This window comes from Nesoenas mayeri (genome assembly GCF_963082525.1).
Source record: "Nesoenas mayeri genome assembly, chromosome: 3".
Classification (NCBI taxonomy): Eukaryota; Metazoa; Chordata; class Aves; order Columbiformes; family Columbidae; genus Nesoenas; species Nesoenas mayeri.
Genome location: NC_137544.1, coordinates 77,108,049 through 77,134,244, shown reverse-complemented (window position 1 = coordinate 77,134,244; position 26,196 = coordinate 77,108,049). Strand labels below are relative to the sequence as shown.

General features: G+C 38.2%; 1 protein-coding gene across 1 annotated transcript in view; it reads right to left on the bottom strand.

Annotated features, from left to right (window-relative positions):
* The window catches only part of DISC1 (DISC1 scaffold protein), a gene marked incomplete at its 3' end in the record, with an annotated part of 181,905 nt that overhangs the window by 104,846 nt on the left and 50,863 nt on the right, over positions 1-26,196 (bottom strand). Inside the window, exons 6-7 of the mRNA XM_080341259.1 lie at positions 12,311-12,365; positions 7,703-7,805 (exon numbers count right to left, since the gene is read on the bottom strand). Coding sequence (XP_080197385.1) covers positions 7,703-7,805; positions 12,311-12,365 — 158 coding nt within the window. The remainder of the gene's footprint in view (positions 1-7,702; positions 7,806-12,310; positions 12,366-26,196) is intronic.

Here is a 26,196-nt window from a genome sequence, read left to right as displayed (position 1 = left end):
AACCTGACCAACTAAGTATTCCATCCCATCCATGTGATACTTCATATAAAAGTGGGAGATCACAAAGGTCTCGCTTCTTTTCAACTATGGCCAGCATCTGGGAAGGACCGTATGTGCTGTCCCTGAGACCTGAGGCCTAGTGACAGACCCTGCATCCTTGAATCCAGCTCTAGTTTGCTGCAGAGTCCAATGCAGGACTTCCAGGTGCCTGCTCTGCAGTTACTGGAGCAGTGCTGAGGTTTCTTGGGGAATTCAAGATTGGTTTTGTGTATTTTGTATTATTTTCTCTATTTTCTTAGTAGCATTAGTAAAACATTTTTAACTTTTTCCAACTTGCAAGTCCTCTCTCTCTCTTTGCCTCTCTTTGCCCTCCTATTTCCTTGCCTTAGTGGGGAGGGGTAGGCTGAGAGAGGGGGGAAAGGGTTAACAAAGCATTATTTTGATACCATTTGGCAGCAACAAATGCCTAAAAATACGGTTTGAAATCTGTCCCATTTTGTAAAAAACAAAAAATGTGTTGTTATTTAAGCTTTGTTAAATATTTCCCCTTCAAAATACAAGACAAAGCTAATGGCTCACAACTTTTTTACTCCCACTTTTTCTCATATTTATGCTAGAAATTACACATCCTTATAGTTTCCATTATTCATACTTGAAGCAGAGAGATACATCCCATACTTACTGAAACTGTGTTCATTGTAGTACAAGCCAAAGGGCAATTTTTTGCATAACAGTAAAGCATACATACTTGGCTTGGACACTAGCTTGAATGCAGGAAAGAACAGACGAGTCATCATTTATCATTATCTATAAGCTAATTCTTCACAGACTAACACTACCTTTAATAATACATAAGAAAGTGAAAATTTACATTTTAGCTTAGAGCATTTGCCACCATGGTATTTATCAATGGCACTGGAATTCAAGGCTGAAAATCCTCCACTCTGCAATAAATGATAATACAAACTAATCGCAACACCAGAAAATAAATTGAAGAAAATAAATATCACTTAGCTGCTCACAAAAAGCTAAACATGACAGAAATGTAAAATTTTGGAAGGACTGCCAGTGTGTTTGCATCTCTGAAGAACTGAATAGCAAGTGAGGGACAGTCTACCATCTCCTGAAACATTTTACAGAATTTCAGCGTATTTGAATCGCAATTATTGCTTTTAAGCAATAACAGGTGCCAACACTTTTATGAAGCATAATGCAAGTGAGTGATTGATGTGATCCTGAAAGGAATTCTCTACCACAGAAAGTCTCTTGTACCCAGACTGAATCAGTCACCACAAAGCAACCCAGGAATTAAAAAAAAAAAGGGGGGGGCCGGGGGAGAGAATAGGGGCCAAAAAATCCAAACAATAACAACAATTTAAATCAGTAATAAAAGCACAAAGGCTCAAGTGAAAATTATCATTGAGAAAAGGAAAAAAAAAACCCACCACTGAAGAAAAAGGCAGAGGTTTGGAAAATGGCAATTCAGCTATACTGAGAACACAACCTGTTTCAAGGAGCAATAGCTACTGGTGACTGCGGGGCCCCCAGATGCTGTCAAGTGCCTGCACTATAGGTGACAAGTACAGTCCGGGAGCACATTAGTCCCAGCAATTTCCTATGTGCATTGGCCAATAAATGGTTGTTACAAGTTACGTATAATTCTCTTTCCACATGGTAAAGAATGCCCAACTGGAAAGTGACTCCCAGGCTCAAGGGTCACCCAACAGCAACGACACGTATGCAAACTGGCTTCCCTACATAATCACTTTTCCCTCCCTCATAGCTCCCATTTACCTTATGCCTTTCAGTCTCTGGTTCTCTGACATCTCCCCCCTCTACTGCCTTTTTCTCCACTCACTACTGCTACCAGTGATGAGGAGGGGTATCCAGAGGGTAGGGAAGCACCCCAGACCTGATCTCCATGATCTTGAGGGATGCATGAAATCATCACCCCATTTTTTACCAACAAAGCCAGGAAAGAAAACCAGAGAAGGACCAGGGAGGGAAATACTCATGCTGTCTAGGTTTAGACACCAAAAGTGCATGCACTGAGGTTCAGAGGTATGTCACCTTGGCTCCCCGGACAGTCAGTGAAAAGGTGGACATCAGTCTCCCCTTCCACAGATTGCACAGGGGTTTTATTATGTCCCTGCCAGACCAGAGCACAGCTTTTCCAAGGGGCTTCCCTTCACAGCTCTCTCCATTTAACATTTCTCCTTTGAGCACAAAACCCCAGAAAAGGAATTGCCAAAGAGATTACTTGACCCTCTCTCTCACTCCAGGAATGGTCTAGGTACGGGGAGAAGAAGAGTAAGTTGTTACATGACTGGCTGACTTCTGCAACAAAAGCAATGATTTTCTGCTGTCTGGTCACATACCATGCTGAAACTTCAGCTACAATAAATTATCCTTGAAGTTCGCTGAAAGCCAGTAACATTCAGCAGTCTCATTTAGAAATGAGATAAAAAGACACATCGCATAGCTGTCTGCAGCCTGCGTGACTGTTTGGAGGTTGGTTTGTGGGGGCTCACTGGCATTATTTTTAACATGAGCTAACAGGCTTGCTAAAAAGCACATCACTTGCAGCAATACGTGATAGTAAATTTTACTTCACGGAGCATAAAGTGACTTTTGTGGGAAGACACCCCAATACACACCATTATATGCTGGAACCAGACATTGCGATACAGGCATGAAGAAGAATTAATCTCATTATGCCTCTGAGCCATCAACCCAGACTGCTGCTGAAAACAAGAATCTGAAAGTGGAGAAGCAGCCATGTCATCTGACAAGACACAAGCCTCTATCAGATCCAATTTATCACAAACTAAGCCTTCATAAGAAGGCAAAAAGATGCATTGGTATTTTTGCCTTTAAGACCAGCCGAGTTCTCCAACTGTTACCAAACAACAGTACTTAGATGCAGAAAGGATTGGAAAAAAAAAAAAAATTAAAAACAAACAAGCAAGCCAGAAGCACCATTCCATTCCAATGAAAGGCAAATTACAAGTTCCGTGTAGCATGTCTGGGGAAGATCTCAACATCATGTCAAGACCTTTATGCCCGTACAAATTTCTCCATGAAATGACAGAATACAGTACAGGCACCTTCCACCCCAACTGCTCTGACCCTTCGCCATCAGTTTCATTCCCAACAGGAACGCATAGCACCAAAACTGGAAGGCTGGAGCCTTTTTGTTTACAGTTGCTTTCTGAGCCTGCAGAACTTGCCCTAACCCAGCATCAACGAGCAGGCAAAGAGACAGCAGTCCCAGCATCAAATTTTATGAAAATACACTATCTAGTATTTAAGTCATGCTATTTATAAACTACAATTCTAGACTGACAGAAGGACAAAACCCTTTTCATTGTACTGCTGGAAATCATTCTGCAAGAGCATTTTCAACCAGCTCCCATTTGCAGGTATCTAATGAAACAGAGATAGAGCTAATTTTAGGACACTAACACAGTACCTCTTACTGGTCTTACTGGTTTAGACACTTTTAAGATCAGAATTTAATTTTTTTAAACTACTTCCAACTCACATCATTCTAACTCCTGTGTTTGGATCTAATTTGTATTTGCAAAGACATAAGGAAAGTTAATGACATGCATATCATAGTGCATAATGAATTCAGTTTTTCATTCATGGCTTCTTAGCTCCCTGCTAGTCACTTTCTGGATTCTAGTCCCACGCTACAATGCATTCTCAAGAGGAAAAAATTCATATAGAGTATATTAAGACACTGTAAAATATATCAACCAACTTCTTTCATTCAAGAGACAGACAAAATGATAGCTAAAAATTCATTTTAGTTTACATCCTCCCTCCTATTCTCAAATTATTTCCTTACTAAGGAAAAATGAGAAATACACCATTTCTTACATATGACTTGCTCTCATGCAAAACAGCCTAAAGTAGGAAAATAAATTTTAATAATATTTCTAAAGTCACATTCACACTTGCTTACATATCGTCCCTATTTGAATTTTCTTACTGGCTTAGGGCTATTTCATTTTCAATTTACTCCCCCCAAAAATCTCATGCTGAATAGACATACGATGCTAAGAGAGAGACCAGAGTATCATGTACTGCCATGTTCTTCCCATAACTGATGAAAAAAAATTTATAAACATGTTAAGAGCTACTGTAAGAAGCAACTGTTATAATACTCCCATGTAGGTTTCTAAGTACTGACACTAAGGAGTTTTGTTTTAATAAAAATCTAGTAGATGCTAAACCATAAGATTTCATTGATAAGTATTTACAAATGTGTATGTCAACAGTAACACCTCATGCAATCAGCAGCAGTTGTTAGCTACAATTAGCTAAAGCTACTGACTTAAAAACCGTGAACAATATAATAAGACTCTACTAATTATGTTTGGAGAAAAATTCTAGACTAGCATCTCAGGAGTATTAACTGCAAGTTATTTATCACAACAAGCAAATGTCAATCAGAAGTAAGGGAGTTGTTGATATAAAGGATCTCAGTTGTAACTGTTGATAGAAATACCTCTTGAACATTTAAGTACAGGCTTCTCTTTTTTTTCCCATGTGAAATCTCACTTGGATTTAATTAATCTATTATATTTATTCTATGACCTTCAACAATCCAAAGATTCTCAAACCTTACTTCTTTCTCCTCCAAATTTAATTTTACACCTCTTCCAAGGAAGAAATATTAGTGAGGAGAGACATTTACACATACAGGATCATCTCTTATGTCTTTACAGTATCGTTTATTATACAATCTTAAAATCCAAGGCATTGTATTGACAGGATTAAAAGAATTGCTTTGCTTACATTGCATTTATTGTGGCATTGTCCTCTCAAAAAAAAGACCAGCTGTATTCTTCCAATTTCTGGTGCAAACACAGTGTGTTTGAAATAGAAAGTACAGTTCACATAAAAGATTAATGCTGTCTGAAGCTATCAAGGTAGCCATTAAAGGCTGAGGTATGTATTATGCTTTCCAAGTCACCACATTATTAAGTCATCACATGTGAGCTCTGAAACTAATGCATCACTCAATAACTATATTCTTAAATTCATCTAACTTAACCTTTGGGATGCATGAATCCAGATGTGTGCAACTGCATTCAGTTACCTTTTTGCTACGATGCTGTTCCAAAATCACTTAACTCTGTCTGTTTCCTCAAGGAAAATGCTATATTAAACCAAAATGATGCAACATCTATTTAGACAAAAACAGTTGTTCTTGGTATCCATCAGTACAGTTGTATGAGGAAATTGTTCGAATGAATGATCTAACTGCTATGGTAAAAAAAAAAAAGCAGAAATAACAGATATTTATCCCTGCGTGATGCTTCCAAACTAAAGTAAAACCTCCAATTATGACCACCAAATTTTATTCTACCTGCATATTTATAGATACACTATAATTTCCTCTGAACTTCATGCTATTCTGACATTGTTCTTAAATAATTTTATATTAACAAATTGAAGATTCTCTCACCTACCAATGATTTCACATATTCAGGCTATTGACTAACATACTGTTAGCTGCCTGACAGTTCAGGGATTACAGGAATACAGTATCTTGCCTAAATTTTAACCAGTATTTAAAAAGTTAAGACCCACTTTTTAATTATGCCATATATAAGAGGTGTCATTAATTTATGCCTAACACAGGAATATACAGACACTGAATGCTTCAGCCTTCTCTATATTATCCACTGCTCACTGTTTCCACATTGTTAAGTAAAATAAAAAGCTATTTTTATCACCTCCTTCCTCTTCGGCATATACCAAGTCTTTTCTTCCTGACTTGTTTCTCTGCTAGGTGCAATTCATTCTGCATCCTAGCTTTTCTGATTTTATCACTACATGCTCCAAGACTAAAAATATTTCAATTTTCTCAGATTTTGTTTGTTTTTTACTTTCAGGTCTTTAGAGAGCTATTTTTTTTTATTCTTAAGTTTCCCCTATATCTTCTGATACTACTCTGCATTTAACATAGATGAGTGCCATCGCATCAACTAAATGCATCCTTTTCTTACAATGACGTAAAGAAATTACAGTATCCACTGTCACTAAATTACCTTTTGTCCTTGAATTTCAACCAGTTTCCTCCAGAATTTTGCCTTAGTAACAATGTAGGATTGTACCATTCAAAGTCATTAAAATTCCCTGAAGTACGAGTTTTTCAGAGTAAGAATAAAAAAAAAAAAGAAAATAATGCTTATCAGTACTAAGAAAGAGCACTGCTACTTCTTAAAAAGCACAGAAAAGCAATCATAGTCACAATATTGTGAAAACAGTTTATAGAAACATCAGCATTAGGTTGTCTTTTGAATTCATTCCAGAAACAAACAACCTCTTTTTAAGAGCTAACAAGTATAAAATATTGTTCTGAATGTTCTGGAAATAGTCCTCAAGTTGTCATTTACTCTCTCAAAGTGTCAGACTGAGTTACATCTTTTCTGGCCAACTGCTTCCTGCTGGCAGTGTGAAACAGTTGCACATCCAGTTTATGGGCTATTTTGTTCCCAAGAAAGTCATAAAATGGTTGGGGAAAACTTCGACTCCGTTTCTGAAAGTGAGAAAATTACTTACATTCAAACAGCCCACGGGCAGAGAAGGGTGATAGCTCAGCTCACCTCTCACAGGTGGACACAGAGAAACAGAGAGGGTTTCCATTTTGAAAAGGTGTTATGAGAAGTAAGGAAATTGAGTGTGCTCAGCAGCAATACAAGATTTGATCCGTAATTTCCTTTAGGATTTTGCTCGAGCTTGACGTTATCCATTTCTGGCAAGCAAACCATGTGACATGGCACAAGGTTTCATTTTAAAATAATTCATGTGTGCTGGTACCAGATTCTTGTACCTAATTGAGAAGGTAAATCACCAACAGATAGCTACAACATGTCACCTTGATGTATTCAAAACCCTCTAGCCTTTCTTTTCTTGGTGTAACACTGGAAAATTCCTTGCATCCAAGTCCACACTCCCTCCTATTCAGCTTCTTCTCTGAGACAGGTGTCCAGCAAAGAGACACCTAATTACATATCTGCAAGTAATCGGCTGAATTAGAAAATCCACCTCTTCAAACTTAAGAGGCAGAACTGTGCTTTACCTTTTTTCTTAGTGAGCAGTGCAGTAATCCCAACTAAGTGGCATGTAAAGCTCTTATGTATCAGACTCTGTAATCACATTTCAGTGTTTTACTGGTTGTAATAACATGCACGAGTGCTCCAAGGACCAAATTGCTCTTTTGCCATCAACATTAGTTGTTTAACGGTCTGAACAGCAGAAGCTGCCAATTATTGTATCCCATTTGAGAGCGTCATTTAAAGCCACACTTCTAATTGTTATACCTTTGTCATAAATTTATGTTCTTAGCTATAGAGCTCTAGACATATAACTTATAAGGTCCAGGAAGAGCTACTGATAATTATTTACCAACTTCACCTATGGAAAAACATAGTGTTCCTTTCATGTTTACTGCCTACCACACAGCATCCACTTGCCAGTAGTTCCCAACCATGGAGTGGGGCCTGAAGGACCTTACACAAGATACAACACAGCCCTGTTCTGCTGAACTTGCCATGACTTCAAGGGATCAACACAAATGCACATCAGTGACTTTTCTTAGCAAGTCGTTCAGGCATGATAGGGTCAATGAGTGCTCTGACAGACCACTCATCAATGTTAGTCCTTCTCATCACTTTAAACTTACCTGAAACGGCCAGCATTTTGGCTTCAAGTAGAGCTGGTAGTTGCGTCTCGATATCACTCACTTTCCTCCTTAAAGTACTGCAGAGTTTCTGACTTGTGCAAACCTAGATTGAGGCAGACAGCCATGATACATATAATTCAGTTATGTAAAAGTATAAGGTAACTTAAATGGGGCTGCAAATGTTCTTGCTTTACAGACATGATATAACATCCTACAGCCAGGTAAAGAAGCTTAATAAAAAATGATGTCTCTACAGAAATACCCAATATGAATCAAAATTTCCAGGCTTTGCCACACATTCTGTTGTAACAGGGAATGGTATTAGCATTAGATAGCTGCATGAGAGAAGAAGTTTCACTACTAGATACTGAGGCTCTACATAGAAGAAGAAAGGCCATCTAACAAATTCGGAATTATTTCAGCATTATTAGTGATGCCTATAGCAGAGCGTAAATAAGTCAATGTTTGGAGTTTTCAATACCATAATACAGAATATACAGCATTTTTTCCACAAAATACACCATGCTGCACATCTTAACTGAAAAAAAAAGGCAAAATATCCATCATTAATTCTCTGCAAAGGCAACAAACAAGGCTATACCAGCTCAATACTGTACTTATTTCACCACACAGCTGATGGGGCGTCAGGTTTCTGACTTTCCCTCTCTCTTTTTTATCTTTTTAGCTGGAATTTCCTTCAGCAACGAATCAGGACTAGTATTAATAACATGGTGAAGAAAAAAAGAAAGAAAGTTCAACTGTTTCTGTACTTTACATTTACTGTACATTACCCACCTCAGAAGGACTTTATAGAGCATACACAATTCATACAACTCCCACATACAAAAAAGATGTTGGTTCTTACTCCACATTTATGAAGGAAAGCAAAATGAACAAACAGAAAAAATCCTCATCCAGCTACGGCAAACCACTTGTTCTGAAGGCAGACGTCAAACACTTGCTTAAAATTGTAGCTGACACTTGAGAAAACATTGCACTCATTGGAACCAAGGGTAAAGCAATAATCAAGAGAAGCACAGGCCAGTTGTGAAGAGATGAAATGTGAAATGAAGTCTCCAGAGGAAAGATTTCCTGCTCTCCTTGACTTTTTCCACACCTCCCCCTCAAAAATAAGTGTATATACCATGCTTATTAACAGAAGCATAGCTATCACTTCACTTTTTAAGAGCAAAAGCCTTACAGCTGTAATGGCTTATCTGTTTGTACAATTAAATTATAATAATTCAGATATGACACTAACTGTAAATCCTTTTAAATGGATAATATCCTCTTGTTTTAGCTGCGAGCATCTGTTAGCCATAAAAGGGTCATATCTTTTTCTTGAGTCAACAGAACTATCCTTCAAGCAGTAACTGTTACTATCTAAAGACTTTAGAGTCTTTCTATTAATTTAAAAACACATATATCTCATCACTTCTGCACCTACTATAATTTTTCAGTTCCCAGATATTTCACTTTGTTTCAGTATCCCCTAAGCAACTTGCCTACTAATTCATTTAAAATGCTTTAAAAAATCCAAACCTGTCAGAGGTGAATAAACGTACCTAAAGAACCCAAAGGCCATTTCAGTCTCACATCTTTAAAATAAATCTGAAAGTTTTTAACGACTTCTTTTGAAGCAGCGCTCTCTCTTTAGGGGTACTGAATGGCTCAGTGAATTGCAATTAGATGGGGGCTCTTTCAGCTCCAGGAAAACTGCATGAATATATCCCATGCTGGTAGTAACTTAAAGTCATTACCACTAGACAGCTGTTTGGCGATTACGCAAAATAAGCTGGGAGGTTTAATCAGTTTCTAGTGAACACTGTCCACTTTGTAAGCACGACTGTCAGAATGAAGCTCACTGGTGTGCTTTATTAATGGACCAAATGCAGAGATCAGAGGCCGAAAGGCAGTTCCTCTGACTTGGAGCTGATTCTTCTGGAACATTAGGTAAGTGTGTTTCAGAGCCTCTGCTTGTATCTGTGTCACATGTATTCTGTAGATAAATGAACCACATTAATCTTCAGAACTATCATATGGCATAGTTCAACAAAACTAAATGAGCAACTGGGAGAGGCAAATAGTGTAACATCCTCTAAACTAATAGCACTGCTTCCACATTACATCAGTTCTACTCTACAAGCTCCAATTCTTTCCATTTTTTCCTAATTATTTTATCTTAATAACAGTTACTGTTATTCATTACAGTAGCTTTTAAAATCACTAAGGAAAGCTTATTTTTTAGCTAACAAGGACGATGAGCATTCACAAAGCCTCCTTTGCTCCCAGGGAATGTGCTATCCTCCCCTGACCAGTCTGACTGCCAGCGCCTGTGCCTCCGACCAGCAATGCCTTGTGACTGTTCACAGTGATCAGCTCTGCTGCCACCCATGGAGCAGCGAGCTTCAAGTCTAAAAAAACTCCCTTTCCATTTCAGGGAATTCTTTACAGGCAAATATTACTGCATAATTCCAAAATCCTCTTCAGTGCTTTGCAGGGGTTTTTTTTTTCAAACTTAAAAAAAGAAAAAAAAAGAAAAAAAATACTTTTGTTTAGATTTATACCTTACAAATCTGTGTTCAGACACAAAGAAGTCTCTCTGAAACCAGTAGGACACTGGTTAGCAAAGATATGAAAAATCAAGATGAAAAGCAGCAAAATATCAAAAGCAAATTTGCCCATTGTCATCCTCTTCCGTCTCTCCAGCATATAAAGTTGATCTAAAGGAGCAAAAACAGGGACAAGGACACCAACTAACGCACTGAAATTTACTCTTCCTCCAAACACGTCAAGGAAAAAAAAAGTTTTGAGTAGCCTTCACATTTCTTTACAACAGTAACTTGGAAAACACAGAAATTCTCTTTACGCTGCCTGAAGAAAAGGGCAGCACACCTGGATCTCCCATACAGTGCAATCTTGCCATTAGCAAAAGCACCTACGAATTTCTGAAGGAAGAAGGTGGATAAGGTAGATTGCCCCCTTCACTAACAGGTAAATCTCAGCTTTTGTAGCCTCAGCTGAAAACAACACAGATGAGGCAGAAAAGGCCACATAAATACTAGTGGCACATGGGGAAAGAAAAGACCTTTGACAAACTAGTGTCTTCCCCACAAAACAAAGAGCTTTAAAAGACCAGCTCTATTCAGTTCGAGAAGAAAATAATAGGATGAGATGATCTGAATAAGTAAAATAATAAATTATTTGGATGAGTATTATTACATGCTTCATATTTATCTGCTCCAATAAATAAAAGCCATAACATAGGAATGGAATAAAATTAAAATAATATTTTATCTATTGAATATTTAAAGAAAAAAACAGGCTGTGGAATTCTAACTTAGAGACTTCTCAATTGTTACCCAATGTTTCAACTCTTACTGAAAAAGTGTCTAGATACTATAGTTATAAAATAAAAGTCCAAGAGGCACACATTTTCAGAGCAGAGGGTAAAATCTGTAACTTATGTTTTAGCTTGCAGATAGCTTGAAAAAACACAGCACTCTGAGGTACCAAATGTCTCATTCATTTTAGTAGATGAGTAGTAGGTCAGTTACAATATTTTCCTTGATGCTTTTTCTATAGTAATTTAAATATACAGGAAGGAACATCATATTATAATGGTCTACACTAATTTTTCCAAGATGGTGCATAACCAAGGAATAGAGGAGAATGAGCTCAAAATAAAGCAGAAGAGAGAAGGATGGAGAGGTATTGAGACACAGTCTTTAAATGGTATTTTTAACAGTGCATGCTAAAAGTGTTGATCCACGTGACTTAGAAGACAACAAAGGATAAGTTTTTCACTAATTTTGGTGAGTGCTGTTAGAAAAAGCACATGAAAAATGAACTAGTTTCAGAGTATAAATTCATTACTGATCAAAACCCAGAAATGTCTTCCATGCCCTGTTCCACGTAGACTTATATGAATTAGCTACAATAAATAGGCCTTTTTCTAGACCACTCCTGGAGCAAAAATGCTTTGTGGCTCACTGAGTAATTCTGAAATAAAAAAGAAAACTTTAGTAGTTTCTTTCTTGGAAGGAGGCCATGAGAAATAAGAAAATTAAAAGGAAAAGTATTAACATCTCTGGTTAGAAACAAAATGTATGCCAAATATGCCACATCAATTTTCTTCATATTTTAAAGTGGGATGAGAATTAGATTGCTAGTTCATTATTAGTGAAAGGGTGGAGAAAAGAGGTACTTCATCTATTCTCTTCCTTCACAACAACAAAGCCAGTCAGCTAGGAAAGTAAGAGGCTCTGCATCAAGAGTGAAAACATTCAACCTTGACCAGAATTCGCTTTCATTATATGAGGCTAAGGAGTCTGTTCCTAAATGGAAACCTGTGAGAAGACCGACCACTAGTGAACACAAGCCGAGAAACATCAGATTACTCAATCTGCTTCCTTAAGCAAAATTTATGTGGCCTGTCCAAATATAAGTTGGAGTAGGTTTTTCGGAGTGTATGCGTAAAAATATTTACATGCAAAATCTGTTCAGAAGAAACATCACAAAACCAATTTTCTAAAACATACACAATCTATTAAGATGCAAGCTATTATCTCCTTCTATAAATATTCTGAATAATAATTCTGTACTTACTTTGGCAGTAGTCTCTTTAATGGAAGTGTTGAACGATTGTTCTTTTTCCTGAAGGCTAGAAGGGATTAAAATAAAATAAAACAAAGTTGACCTTCTCTGCTTTGCTCATCGTGGTCTGCTACACAAGACACATTTTCATATGGAAGTATACAGGCTTTAAGATGACTCATAGTAACACAAAAGAGCCAATACCAATATAAAATCTGTATATTTGGTTTCACTGTTGCTTGTGACTAACCAATATTTCTTCCACCCAACTTCTACCCACTTAATCCTCCATGTTTGCAAAATGGTTTGTACACTAGCTTTACAGTTCTTAACTAATGAGTTTATACACATTTTACTTACCATCTGAAACACAATTATGATCATTTGTGTAACCATAATATCTTAGAAGTTCTCAGCAGCATCCAGGACCAGTGCCTTCCTGAGCTACCATCCAAACACCTGACACAAAGGCATTTCTTACACAGACAGTTGCAGTTAACTATTCTCTTATAAACCAGCTTCCAACCCTGCCAGGAAAAGTTCAAACAGCTATCACTTGCTCTCACAGTAATTTTATATGAAATATCACTACTTAGTTTGTTTAGTTTAATAAAAACCTACAAAATATTTGTACCAAATTGATTCAACAGTGAGCTGAAATTGAGGCATCGTCAATGCTTATACAAACAAATCCAAGGTTTTCTTCCACATATAAAACCAGGTAGGTTTATTACTTTGATATTAGCAAACCTAATGTAAACGTGCGCCTTTGGTGCTTGTAAATAAATTCACAAGTTAATTTTTAACAAAGTTCAAAAATCCAAGTAAAATCATTAGGAATATAGAGATTATTTTTGCAACTTTAATACTTCCCTCCCTCCTACTTTGCAGGCATACACTTTTATACAGTATTCATCTACTTTATCACAAGCTATTTTCTTTTCCACAAGAAAAGAAAATCACTTCAATTCAGTGTACGTGACAGTCAGCACCCCCCACCAGCAGCATTTCAATGCTTCCTTTTAGCTGCATTGTAAAAATTGTACTTCAAGACCTACCGCTGATGTTCTTCCCAAATAAAGAACTACTAATTTATTTCTGAGCTTTTCTTTAGTGTTCAGCACTGAAGTGTCCAAACATTTCAGAAACATCATTGGATTTATTTCAATGATAATTCTTGCAAGATATGGCAGCATTGTGTTCATTTTACAGCTGGCAGAAACACAAGTCACTGTTATTCAGGAGGCATGTTACAACTGAGTGCCCGTTTTGACATGTGCACAGTCCCTGCTCCCTATCTCTGTGCATCTCTGTTTTCTTTTGAGAATTTGCTCCTCCATATTTTCCAAGCATGGAACCAATTAAGTCCTGTTTCAAGAGTCAGCACATATGTAAGTCTGAACCTCAAAGCAGTGTTGGACTCGCACTCAGCTACTGACCACCTAGAGCAAGGCTAGTTGGAGCACCTCACCTGGCTGCACAGAGGCACGAGACAGTCTCAGAGGCAGAATTCAGCTGTATCACTTGATCACATTAATGAGACAGCTATTTGCATTGCTTTCCCTAACCCCCTGCTTCATGGTGCACACACCTTTGCAGTCCACAGCCCAGCAAGGCCAGCCACCTCATTACCATCAGAGCACAAGGGGGTCCCTCCAGCCCCAGATGAGGCAGACCCCTCAGAAATAGCTCATGATAGCGTAAGTCAATGCCTGTGTAAGGCAACAAACAGAAATACAGCTGGCTAGCTACATAAAAGTGGTTTAACAAGATTTCCCACATAGCAGTCTCCAATTTCTCCCTTTTCTACAATAATATATGGGCAAAACACAAAACATTACATGTGTAATGATGCCATTATCAGCTCCCTGCCTGCCTCTGGGCATGCCAGAGGGAATGAACTATTTAGCCATTTCTTTTCTCAGGCGCTGGAGCTCTCAGTGACTTTCAGCATCTCCCACAATTGGCATTTGAGCTGGTCAGGTTATGTAAAAAGGAGCTGAGCTTTGTGTACAGATGTCACCAGGGAGCAGCAAGGCTGCAGTGTGCAATTGAATGAATAATGGGTGACTGACCCAATTGTTCTGTAACTGCCTTATAAAAGTCAACTCTAAAGACCCAGGCCATAATAAAACGTAAAGTGCAGTTATAGCCAGAAGAATAACAGTATAAAGATGGCACCTCTATTTAATAAATCTCTTCCATGTGCCTTTCCTCTTATCTGTTTATTTTCCTCACAGAAATCCCACCCCCCAGGTTCATAGATGTTTCACTCCTCTGGAGAATTCACATAGCTAACAGAAAGAGAGATAAATTTTTAATTTTTTAGATCAAAAGAGCACTACAGACAAAGACCCAGTTGTAGAGTCCATATTGCTAAGAAGGATGCACAAGCATACGTGGGCTTTCAGATCCAGGTGCTGAGTAGAAAAAAATACCCTTTTTGTACCCAGTTTTCCTTTCTATGAGCACCTATTGAGTCACTGAAAAATAAATAAGGAATTGCATAGTGACATTCCAGTGACAACAGAACTATAGTTTTAACAGAATTATGTATTAATCTGTCACATATAAAAAAGGATATAATTAGTAAATCATCATTTTGCCTCAAGCTAGTGATAGCCACATTAACCACAGACTTGAATCTAAAGAATCCTTTTGTTACAGTTACAGCACTCATGCAGACTCTTACAAGTGTGTTTGTATTATTTATGGTATGAATTTCACAGTAGTATCCCGTTTTGGATCCTTGTTAGTCTTCAGAGAGATAGTATAGAAATCCCTTATCTCTTTTAGAGATTATCCCATGATATAATTCACATGCAGGAATCAAAACTGTGCACAAACCAGCCACATTTACCAAGAGAAGAGCTTTTAACTATTTATTCCTGGGTCATTTTCTTCTACCATAAACCACCGTCACAGAGAAGCCCCTCACAAGCTTTCCAATTAACTGACAAGCTAATGACCCACAAGAGAAACCAAGCAGTCAATACAGATTCATTCTACCAACAAAGGGCTTTAACAGCAACGATCTTAACATGTGACTTGAACCAGAAACAGTATTTTCTTTTACCACTACCCTGGAGCATCATATTTCATTTTAAGAGGGTTACTCTGTCTGTTTAAAAGTTGCTTTACTTATGACTACCAGGAAAAATGGCTTTAAAAAGAGCTCCTTGGAATAACACTAAATTTTTGCTTAGGAAGATGTCCATAGTTTTGACTCATTGCTATTCTTCTCTAGCAGAAGAGCTAATCAAGAATTTGACTGGTTGTCTTCACAGTCTCTGCAATCTATTATAGCGACGATTCAGAAGTTATTCCTTGAATTCAATATAAGCTAACTCCATCACAGAGAAAGCAAAGTTCTTGACCCAGCTGAAGGAAGGACTAGAATAAGACAGGAATTCAATTAACGCAAATTTAACTGACTAAATGTAGGAAAATAAAGGGTTTTAACACTTGCAGAACTGACAGCAATCTATACATCATGTGTAATTTCTTCAGTCACACAGATAGCCATGTAGGCCTATCATTTAAATGGCTTGCAATGGATTTACTCACAGTAGGATCCATAATGAGGAGAGAAGAAAAGGAATGTAGACTCGTATATGCACTAGAATAGGAAAGCAGGAGCTGAGGAATTGCCCTTTCTGGATGACAAATGAAGTAATACTTTGGCAAAACATGGACTTCAGCTGGAGAACTGCAGAAGGATGTGGGAATTCTGCATGTTCGGGAGCTGAGGCTGACTCGGCATGTAATAATAGACTCTGGGAAAAAAATTAAGATCCAAATACTTCAGGCAGGCCAGTGCTTTTTAGGTATCTCATTTTTGTGAGCATAAATAGGTACTGAGTATGTTGAATTGTAATAACACAGTTAGATCCTGCTGAGACATTGGTGCTCGTACTCAGGAATGATGTGCTGGCAAAATAAAGAAAGCCAATTCAGTGCAACAGAGGACAGAAGGAAGACTGGGAATTGAGTGGTCTGGCTCACACATTCCTCACTCTGTCGCAGGCTTCCCAATGACCACAGAGGACATAAAATGTCATGATATAAGAGATAATGTTTAAAAAGGCTTTTAAAGAATATTCTGAGAAGTTATGATCTACATGCAGGAATTACAGATGCTATGGAAGTGGCTTTGTTCAGAGGAAGGCTGACTAGCACAATACTGGGAAGAATGGCTTTCTACTACAGGAAAGCATGTTTCTGAATGTCTTTCCTTCCATTTTGCTAGTATACTTCCCTTTGCATTCCAGGCTATTGTATATTTATGTTTTGCTTCCTAAGAAAAAATTCAAAGAATGAAAATGGGCAAAAGGCAAGCCATGCTGTTCTCTACATTCAAGTTATATAAACACACATACTGCTTAAACAGAAACAGTTCCTGTATTAATGACAAAATATATATACAGTGACAAAAAAAAAACGTAGTCAGAATGTAATTTCCATAACTGCAAAATAGAACATACATGTGTGTTACAAGTGTAAAATAAATAAATAAATTCTGTACTGGAAATTCTTATTTTCCTACAGAAACTGAGCTGCCATCTCTAATGTCTTCCTGAAGAGACTGAAAGACAAAAGGATGACCTTTAACAGCAAATATTTTTCCTTACCTTGTTGTCATCTAAAAGATTATTCTAGATGCTGTTATTTCACTCCCTGTCCACACCACAATACAGTACTTAAGAAAAAAACACCTTCATTTCTTTAAAACTAAGCACAGCTCAGAACAACTAAAATTATCTGTTGGAGCGATAAAGGACTCAGCAAACAATTCGATTCAATGTGAATCACGCTAAAGCCATTTATTACAGAAATAAGCCTCCTTATATATGCAACTATATTCTAATCACGCGTCCAAGTTCCAAGCATGGATTTGCTAAATAAGTATTATGGGCTGTCCATGCACTGGAGTCTCACTGATGATACGTCCGATGATTCACGCCACGCCAGGACCCCGCTGATTGAGGAACGCCCCTCTTTCTCACAGCAGATTCTGTTCCCAGCTTCTCAAAGGGGCCTTGAGATTCCTTTGAGCCAGACTAATTCAGCAACAAAGTCTTTATCTATCAAAACCCCTCCACAATTATCCATATTTGAATTTTTAATTCAAGAACAATGGCCAAGAAGCCTATGCTCAGATTGTACACATATGCGAAAGCATGATGGGCTGAACTATCATTTCATATGGATTTGTATTTCCTCCTAGATAAAATGATTAAAGAGAATTTTCTTGGCTATCAGCAAATTTAAACAGTTTGCAGTATGTCTGAATTTGGCCCAGAGTAATGAGACTGCCTGCAATGGATAACCTCATTCTAATGGTCACAGCTTGCACAGAGCATGACTTCTACAACTTGAAGGCTTCTAACATGATTCCTTCTCTGATTTTGAAGTCACAAGAAGCTGTACTCTCTTAGAAGATGAAAATACTTATACCAAGCCCTACACTTGTAATCTTGCTTTTAACAGTAAACAGAAGCTGACCTTCCGAAAAAGCCTTTGTCCAGTCCTTTGCAAAAGAAATCAGAAGTGCAACTCAGGGAACATTTGCCATAAACATCTGCTACAGTCTACATCAAGGCAAAAATCCAACAAAAATCCACCAGAAATCTTAAGTCTAGGAACTTCACTGGGCCTTTAAGGAAGAAATACAAAATATAAACTCAAATCAAACAATCAATAGCTTTCTTGTACTTTTACAGTTCCTTTGATGTGCATATCTCAGAGAGCTTTAAAGACAAGTCAGGAAAGAAAAGCTTTCGAACAAAACTATACTTAACAAGATGCAGCTTTAAGCCAGACACTTAACAACTAAGGCTAAAATAAAAAATAAGAAAACATACTTGGACCTGAAGTTTTCTTGAGTCAAATCAACAGGTTCATTATTTAGAGATACCATGTGCAGTTCTTTTACCAGGAAAAAACCTACAAGGGTGGTGTCAGTCCTACACTTCTTCTCAGTTAAATATATTCAGAGCTAGACTGCACTAAATCCACTGAGGTGACGCAGTACTTTTTGTCTTCTTTTTAAAGTCTCCACCAAAAAGTTTGATTCTACCTAATAAAATAAGACATTGGATAACAAGGTTTTCATTCTATGTGATCTATTCATAAGCTTGGTTGAGCTGCATATCTGGGTATTACCATAACAGGAAAGTAATTTTTCATTCAAGCACATAAGTTCCTTTCCATCTTTGTGCAAGGACGCATGGGATTTTAAACAACGGTATTTTCACAGTTCCATGTTGGGAAGCAAAATCATCTTCTAAACATAAGTCAAGGTTTTCCAGACAAACCCTAATTTTTCCCTAGATAACGCAACCCACAGAAAACTTCTGTAAGACAATAGAGCTGGTTAAACAATGATAAAAACACAAAATTTCTGCTGAACTGATGTGGTGAAAATCCAATTTCTCTGTCTAAACCTGTCATTGCTCTTGAGGCGTGGACTTTGACACTAATAGAAAGAGAGAAAAGTTTTGTTTAATTCACCCTGAAAATGAAATTTGTAGTAGTTGCAAGGACTAGTCACCTGAAATAGAAGTAGAATGCAGTGTCACCTTGGAAAGCTTCCAACCCCAAAAATTAGTCTAATCTGAGACAAAAATTATCAAGAGATGTACTTTAAGGTACAGGAGCATTGGATCTTCTGCATATTTTGATCTACTGAGTTCTCCAAGCAATATGAATAAGAACCCAAAATTATGTACCTAGTTCTGAAACACTAGAGAGATTATTTTGCTCCAGCAATTTGCTTTTCTTCCAGCTATCATTTGCAGAGCAGTATTTCTTCATTGTTGCTTTATGTCAAGAATGGCTTCAATACATGTGCTCCCCCTCCACTCAGTGTTTATCAAGAGGCAGAACTACAAGTACACTTTTTCCCAATGTCTTTGTATGACTTCAGCTTACCAAAAACGTTTCCCATTGACACATGGATTGCTGGGTTACTGCACCTGTCTTTGTTGACTCTCAAAGAGTTATACCCGGACTACGTGGACTATAATAGCTCATCATCCTGCCGAGAAGCTCTTACATACACAAGAACTCTAAACTGAGACGACCCTGATGTCCTGCAGTGCTGCCAGACACTAGCCCCAGTTACAAGTGGCTTGCAGAAAAATCAGGGCATTAGATGACATTTCACAATTTTTTGTAAGAATGATTAATAAGGATTTTATTTTTTTTTTTAATGCTTACAATAGGAGGACTGAAGCAGCACCTCAGTCTGTGTAGTATGGTAGTTGGTTGTTGTTTTTTTTTTCAGATAAAAATCACTCCAACAGAAACTTGAAGATGCTGCTAGCATCTTTAACAATGAATCCAAGCTGAATTTTCATTGTCAGGTATTGAGAAATCTTCTGGTCCTATAACATACCATTCAGACAAACGAACTGGCTGCCTGTTTCAACCAACCTTTTGCATGATGCTGTATTTCCCCACCGCTCTTGCGTCAGCTGCTGCTGCAGAGTGGTTGTGGCAGTTGTTGTTCCAGATGCTACTTGAAACAGGAGCATCAGATTGAAAACAAAGGCACAATCAAACAGCTCTCTGCAGTAGCAGTTCAGTGCATCCAAACACTGTGCCCAGATTTTCTGATGTGTTAAGAGATCCCCATTCTTCTGCTACATCTGTCTGGAGTGCTCAAAAACTAAAGCGTGCTCACAGCATCTGCAATTATTCTCCTAACAGCCATTGTACTACACTGACCAAAAGGGTCTGTCTCTGGATATCATTGATAGTTGTTTCTCTTTATCATATACAAATGAATTCAGTATCATGCAATGATTGGGACAGCTGGTCATTTTTCCCCTAAAGAGAAATAAATCTCATTGTGTGCATACCCAGAGGAATCAGCACAAACATGGCCTAGACTTCATAGGCTGCTACATCCCACTGGATGCTGTTTAGGCAGGCAGTGGGAACCAGATGCTCAGCTGGGAAAACCAGATTCCTCATTACCATGCACACGCAGGCACTCAGGCAGATAGTACTCATCTTTGTGCTGTGACTTTTTCCTTCTATAATGCTCCTTGAGAAGACAAAAAACTGCCTCCAAGATTGCTCAAAAGTATTTCAGGTTACTAGCAGTGGCTCTGTCCTCCAAGTTGGAAGACTTTCTCTCTCCTTTCCCTGCTGTGTTTCCACCCTCTCCTGTTCTTCCCAAGGAATGACAGTGCCTGTGGTGCAGAGCCAGACTTCGCAGAAGCTCTTTTTCCCCCCTTCAACAGGGGGTCCCCACCAGCCCCAATAGGATCAGAGTCACTACGAACTGCCAAGTCACAGAATAAAGGACTCAGCTCAGACACAGGCAACTCAATCAAAAAGTGCTCTGACACAATTTCAAACTCTGGCAGCTCTTCCCCAATAACCTTTGCACCTTTGCAAGAAGTACATTCAGTTCGTGTGCTGAAACTCATTGTACAGCATGACAGTATTTCAGTAGACAGTTTCCTCTAGAGTTGCTCCAACAAGTGAAAAACAAACAAAAAACCCCAGATAAACAAAACCACTTGCCCAAGGAGTCTACCCTTCAATCCTAGAGAGAACAACGGAACAAAATTAATCCTAGGTAGACAAAATAGAGAGGAAAATACCTACCTATCTACAAAAAGAAAGCTGAGCCTCCTAATCGGTCAGATCACAAAGGAAGAGGCAGACCTCTCCTTTCACCTATGACTTGTCTTAGCCTCTCACAAAAGCTTGCAGCCAACTTCTTGGACAAAGCTGAGACAATGACCTCCTCAAAGCACAAACCTGGCCATGGGATTAGCTGAAAAATGAGACAATTTTATTAGCAAAGCTCAGGCTGGTTTATGACATTTGACACAAAACCTGGAGTTCCCCTCAAGAAGCCCCATGTGGCAGAGGAAGCTGGCTGTGCGGCCAGTCACTCTGAGGGCAGGAGGGCCAGGGAATTTGCAGGGCAGAGCCCTCCCCAGGTGCAGAGGAATAAACTCTCTGGCTCTGCTCCTCTGCTGCATGCCCACTCCTGCAAGTTTGGTGAAGCTGTAGCATGCAGAATAAAATGGATCAATGGATCACTAAACAAAAGAACTACAATTGAAAAAAAAAAAACAAGGCAGTATATCATCCTTAGTATACCTAGCTCTAGTAGCAGCAGTAGTATTGGCTGTATTTTAACCCCATAATTGTATTTTGGTTCATCTCTTGTAGCATGGAGACATGTGTCCTAACACAGTTTTAAAAATCTGCATTAAGCTTCTTTTTTTTTTTTTCCAAAAAAAAAAAAAACCAAAACAAAACAAAACAACAAACAAACAAAACCACAAAACACAAAACAAAACAAAACACAAACAGAGAAGCATGAAAGGGCTCTAAGTCAAGGCAGTAAGGCAAATACTGGTCCAACTCATAACACAGCATAGGAGTCTCTCCTGAAAATATTCAGGAAGATCTTTTTAAAAGTTTAAATTATTTTGCCTCTAACCTACCTACCAACGTCAGTTTCTATTTGTAATTAAGTACTACTAAGGTTGTGAAATCAGGAGAAAGTGCAGACAGCAGAAAATCTCACAACAACCCAAATACCCAAGAAGCAAACTCAGAAGGTAAAGACTCCCATTAAAAGTACAGTTCAGTTCTCTGCCCTCTCACACACAGGCCCAGCAAAAAGTCAGGAACATCAGCAGCCTGGGCACTGTAGTAGAAATTTATTGATGCTATAAAGCCATTTCACCCATCTGCTCTTTGTATTTGTGCTATCCTTTTATTTCTAGGGGATATTTTTGATAAGTACGCATTTTCATGGAAATAGCCAAAGAAAACCTCAAACAATGTATTTTAAAAGGTCTTTCCTGGATAGACTGCATGTTATGTAGCAAACAACAGATATCTTTTTGAAACAATAGGGTGCAATTTGTTTTGCTGCTTCTAAATACAATTCTTTAAAGCTAAGATTTTTGTTGAAAGGCTGATGTGAATAAATAAGGCTGCATTTGCACTTCTTCAGTAATTTCACATAGCTTCCTAGCTGCTAATTTGACTTGAAAATTCATGTGGACATATAATTTGAAGGACAACTGTACATGTACAAATCAGTCTCTCCTAATGACAGTACATGACAGCCCATTCTGAATGGCACTTTTCCTAAGTTTATATGTGAAACTATGTATAAGTATTTTTTTCCATTTTTTCCTAATTAAACAAACATCTCTAAAAAAAAAAAAAAAAAGGGAACACCTTTATTTGCTTTAAAATGCTTTGGCCTCAACTGAAGTTGCTGAATGCTTTGAGTATATTCCAACTAATAAGGTTTTCAACCCCATGAGCATTTGTATTTCACTTTGAATTAATCTTTGTTAGATGAGCTCCAGGCATCACTAAAGCAGAGTCAACTGGTTGCATAAAGCTTCAAGTTCAGTTCCTTGCACCACTGGCCATGACAGCACTATAATAACTAATATAAAGGAATAGAGAATGTCCCTGTCTTCGGAAGAACCCCCATACCTACTGTGGAACAAATTCTTACTAATTAAAAATTGTTTCATGGGAAGAGTGGAAGAAGAGGTGGAGTGCTCAAAGATATTTAATCTCTTTCAACCAGCATTCAGTTCTCAGACAATAGTCCAGACAGAACTGTGCAGTTTATTTTAAGGATGATATGCTGTACAGTCACATGCATATGTAGATAGAGATAAAACCAGAAGAGAAAATGCTAAGTGAAACTGAATATGAACAGAAGTATAACAGACTTCCCCAGTTTTCATTGTGAAATGAAAATAAACAGAAAAGGAAACAACAGGTACTGAAAAGAATAAGTTGAATAATTAACACAGTCTTATTTTATAATCAGAAGAATCACTAGTTAAAAACATATTCCTGAAATGGTGTCCTCTTCAGTAGAAGATAAGGAAATTATATATTTTGGTACCTTTTGCAGTCTCCAGAGTAAGTAGTTCACACTGAAACACTCAGACCTATTTTACTCTGATTTCAATATGCCATGTTTAGTTAAAACACAGACACATGGTGGGGCACACAACACCAGCTGCTCTCACCTTTTAAACACATCTCCATGCAACCTCAATGCAAGCAAACTGAGCTTCTGCATTGCATTTTCCTCGTTTTATAATAATGATTACATCCTTCAGTTTACCAAGAACAAGTAGGCCCGTCTGGATGGGCAAAATGACCACATTCTGTGATCTAAACCTCCATGAGAATACAATATCAAAACACAAGCTAGCGTATCTATTTGCAGATGAATAGGCAGGTTTTAACCTCAATTTCCAACAGCCCTGAAGAAAGGGCGCAGGGCAATATTTCTCAGTTCTTCAAATTTAAAACATTCTATAATTACTGACGATTTTTTTTGTTTTCAGAAAGAACACCACATACCAAAGATAAACAAAACAAAGAGTTATTAATCTTCCTGAAAATAACAATGTTTGACAAGAAAAATACGCTTAGAAACAATGCTCAGCCCAGCGTTACACTGACTTGCTCTCTTGCTTCTGCATACTTCTATCTAGGCAATTATTCTTCATTTAAGATGTTCTCTCATGTTCCCTGAAGTTTGCTTTAATAAGTTGCTATTTAATGGCATTTAGACCAAGAAAAGCAAAATAATTTGTATTTTATAGTGAGCTGCAAGCCACTCAATATGATCCATTATAGCACAGATTGTCTTAGGAGATGCTTCGAATCAGCCATGTTGTTCCAGTGCTGAACGCAATTCATGTACCCAATAAATAATTATGCAAAAGCACATTATAGCAGTACTTCACTGACTAGCACAATACAGTTAGAATAAATACATAGTATCTTGCAATCCAATACCCACTATTTTGCAATCCAATACCCAGAAGCTTGTCATTTACAGCCCATCAATAATGAATTACTTTCTACATAAGCACTGATCTTTAGTGTATATGCATGAGTAATAACTTCATTTCTCACACAGACAGCCTTTAGAAGACTTATTTTATTTTCTCTGCAATAACTCATAAAATAAAGTGTACATTTCCAGAAAAATCTCTTTCACATTAAATATCCCTAGACTTTGGGATTTAAAACCAATATGCTGAATTGGCTCCATCAAGTATTTTAAGCTGTTACCTCATTGTACAATTGCCTTTCACAAGAAGTACTGATTTAAGATAAGCCAATGCAAGTTGCAATGAGGGAAATTCTGGCTAGATAAGAGAAAAAACATTTCACAGCAAGAGTGGTGACATGCAGGACGCCTAGCAAGGCTCAAAATCTCCATCCTTGAAGATATGCAAAACTCAGACAGATAGGGCCCTGAGCAAGCTGATCTCACTTGGGAATTGCGGCTCTGCTTTGAGCAGGGTTTTGACAAGATGACCTCCTAAATTATTCTATAATTGTGAGACAATGAAGGGGATGCCCATAGGCACATGGGAAGTATGTACACACAAGATGTCTTACTATCTGCTTTCTGCTTTTTCATCTTACAGAAAGATAGAAGAGAACATGACTGGATGCAGACGTAAGATCACTGTACGTAAGGTATGATGGACTGCACAGCTTGAAAAGGAAGACACTCATGACTCTCTTCAGTTTAACAGTGACCTTAATTTGCATTGTTAATTAACCACAACCATTGTAGAAGGATATTATTCCCCTCAGCCCTTCTGGATATATAGCCTGCCCTCAAAGCACGAAGTGGCATGGAACCCATGCTGGAAATGTGCCTGCTGACCATCACACAAGCACAGCTCTGGGGATGCTATCAGCCACCCAAAGCAGCAAGTGGTTTGAGCGGAAGAGATTTGAGAACTAAAGGCAAGACAGGAGGCAGATGATAAAGTCAAGTGGTTGAGTCACACAGCTGGACTGGAGATTTCAGTCTGTGCTCCCAAGCAGCTTGTACATTTTTCAATAAAGCAGCAGGCACAGCATATACAAACTTGAGCAGATTCTGAATGGGATTTACGAGACCAAGAAGCCACATCATGTAAAGAGAACACCTACAAGGTGTTTTTAATTCAGAAAGAGACATCATCTCCTGCTGGGAGAAGTTGCTGAATAGGCAGTGGTACCTTGCTGTTTTGAAAGTCTGCATCAGCCAGCTTGTGAGACGTTCCTGCCACTTTGCTTTTAAGTTGGGAAGAGAAGGCAAACAAAAAAAACAAACAAACAAACAAACAAAAATCTAGCACTTCATCAATGGACAATTGCCAACTCCCTCAACAACTGTGACCACCAGGTCTCTCTCTCATGTCAGCTGAGTGCTACAACTATTAATCCTCTCCACTGTCACTCTTCCTGCATCTGATCTCCTCTTGCCGTTAGCCTTCTGGCCTTTTCACAGATTTCTGCTTTTGCATTCCTGTATACATTTAGGCCCAGCTTAAGAACTGTGATGGAGCATACTCCCTGCCAGGACACTGAAATCCTTGGCAGGTAAGAGCTTGCTCTGAGACTGTAGGCTCAGATCCAGACAGGCTGCAGATGACCTAAACGTTCACTTCCTGAACCACGGACTCTCACCACCACATGACGATGCCATAGGTGGGCATCTACACCATTGCCATTAATTCTGGTCAGAAAAGGTTTTGGAATTTGACAAGAGCACACAACTACAAACTGACATAGGAGATTTAAACTGTTCCCAAAGACTGTCACAGATGCCTGCTTAAGTGTGCTTACTTGTGCAGCTCAAACCAGCATTTATTTGTCCCCACTTGCAACAGGGGAACTGCAGCTATGGTGAAGAGAGCGTAAGCACTTGATCATGGGCCCTGGTGACACAAGGTTTGATCAACAAACAAAACTAAAACAGGAAAGTTCCATTCAATGCATCTTGTAAAAATGAACAGAAAGGAAAGAAATTAATTCTAAATCTTCATGAAAGTTCTGAACCCAGTTCAAATAATGAATGCCCATAT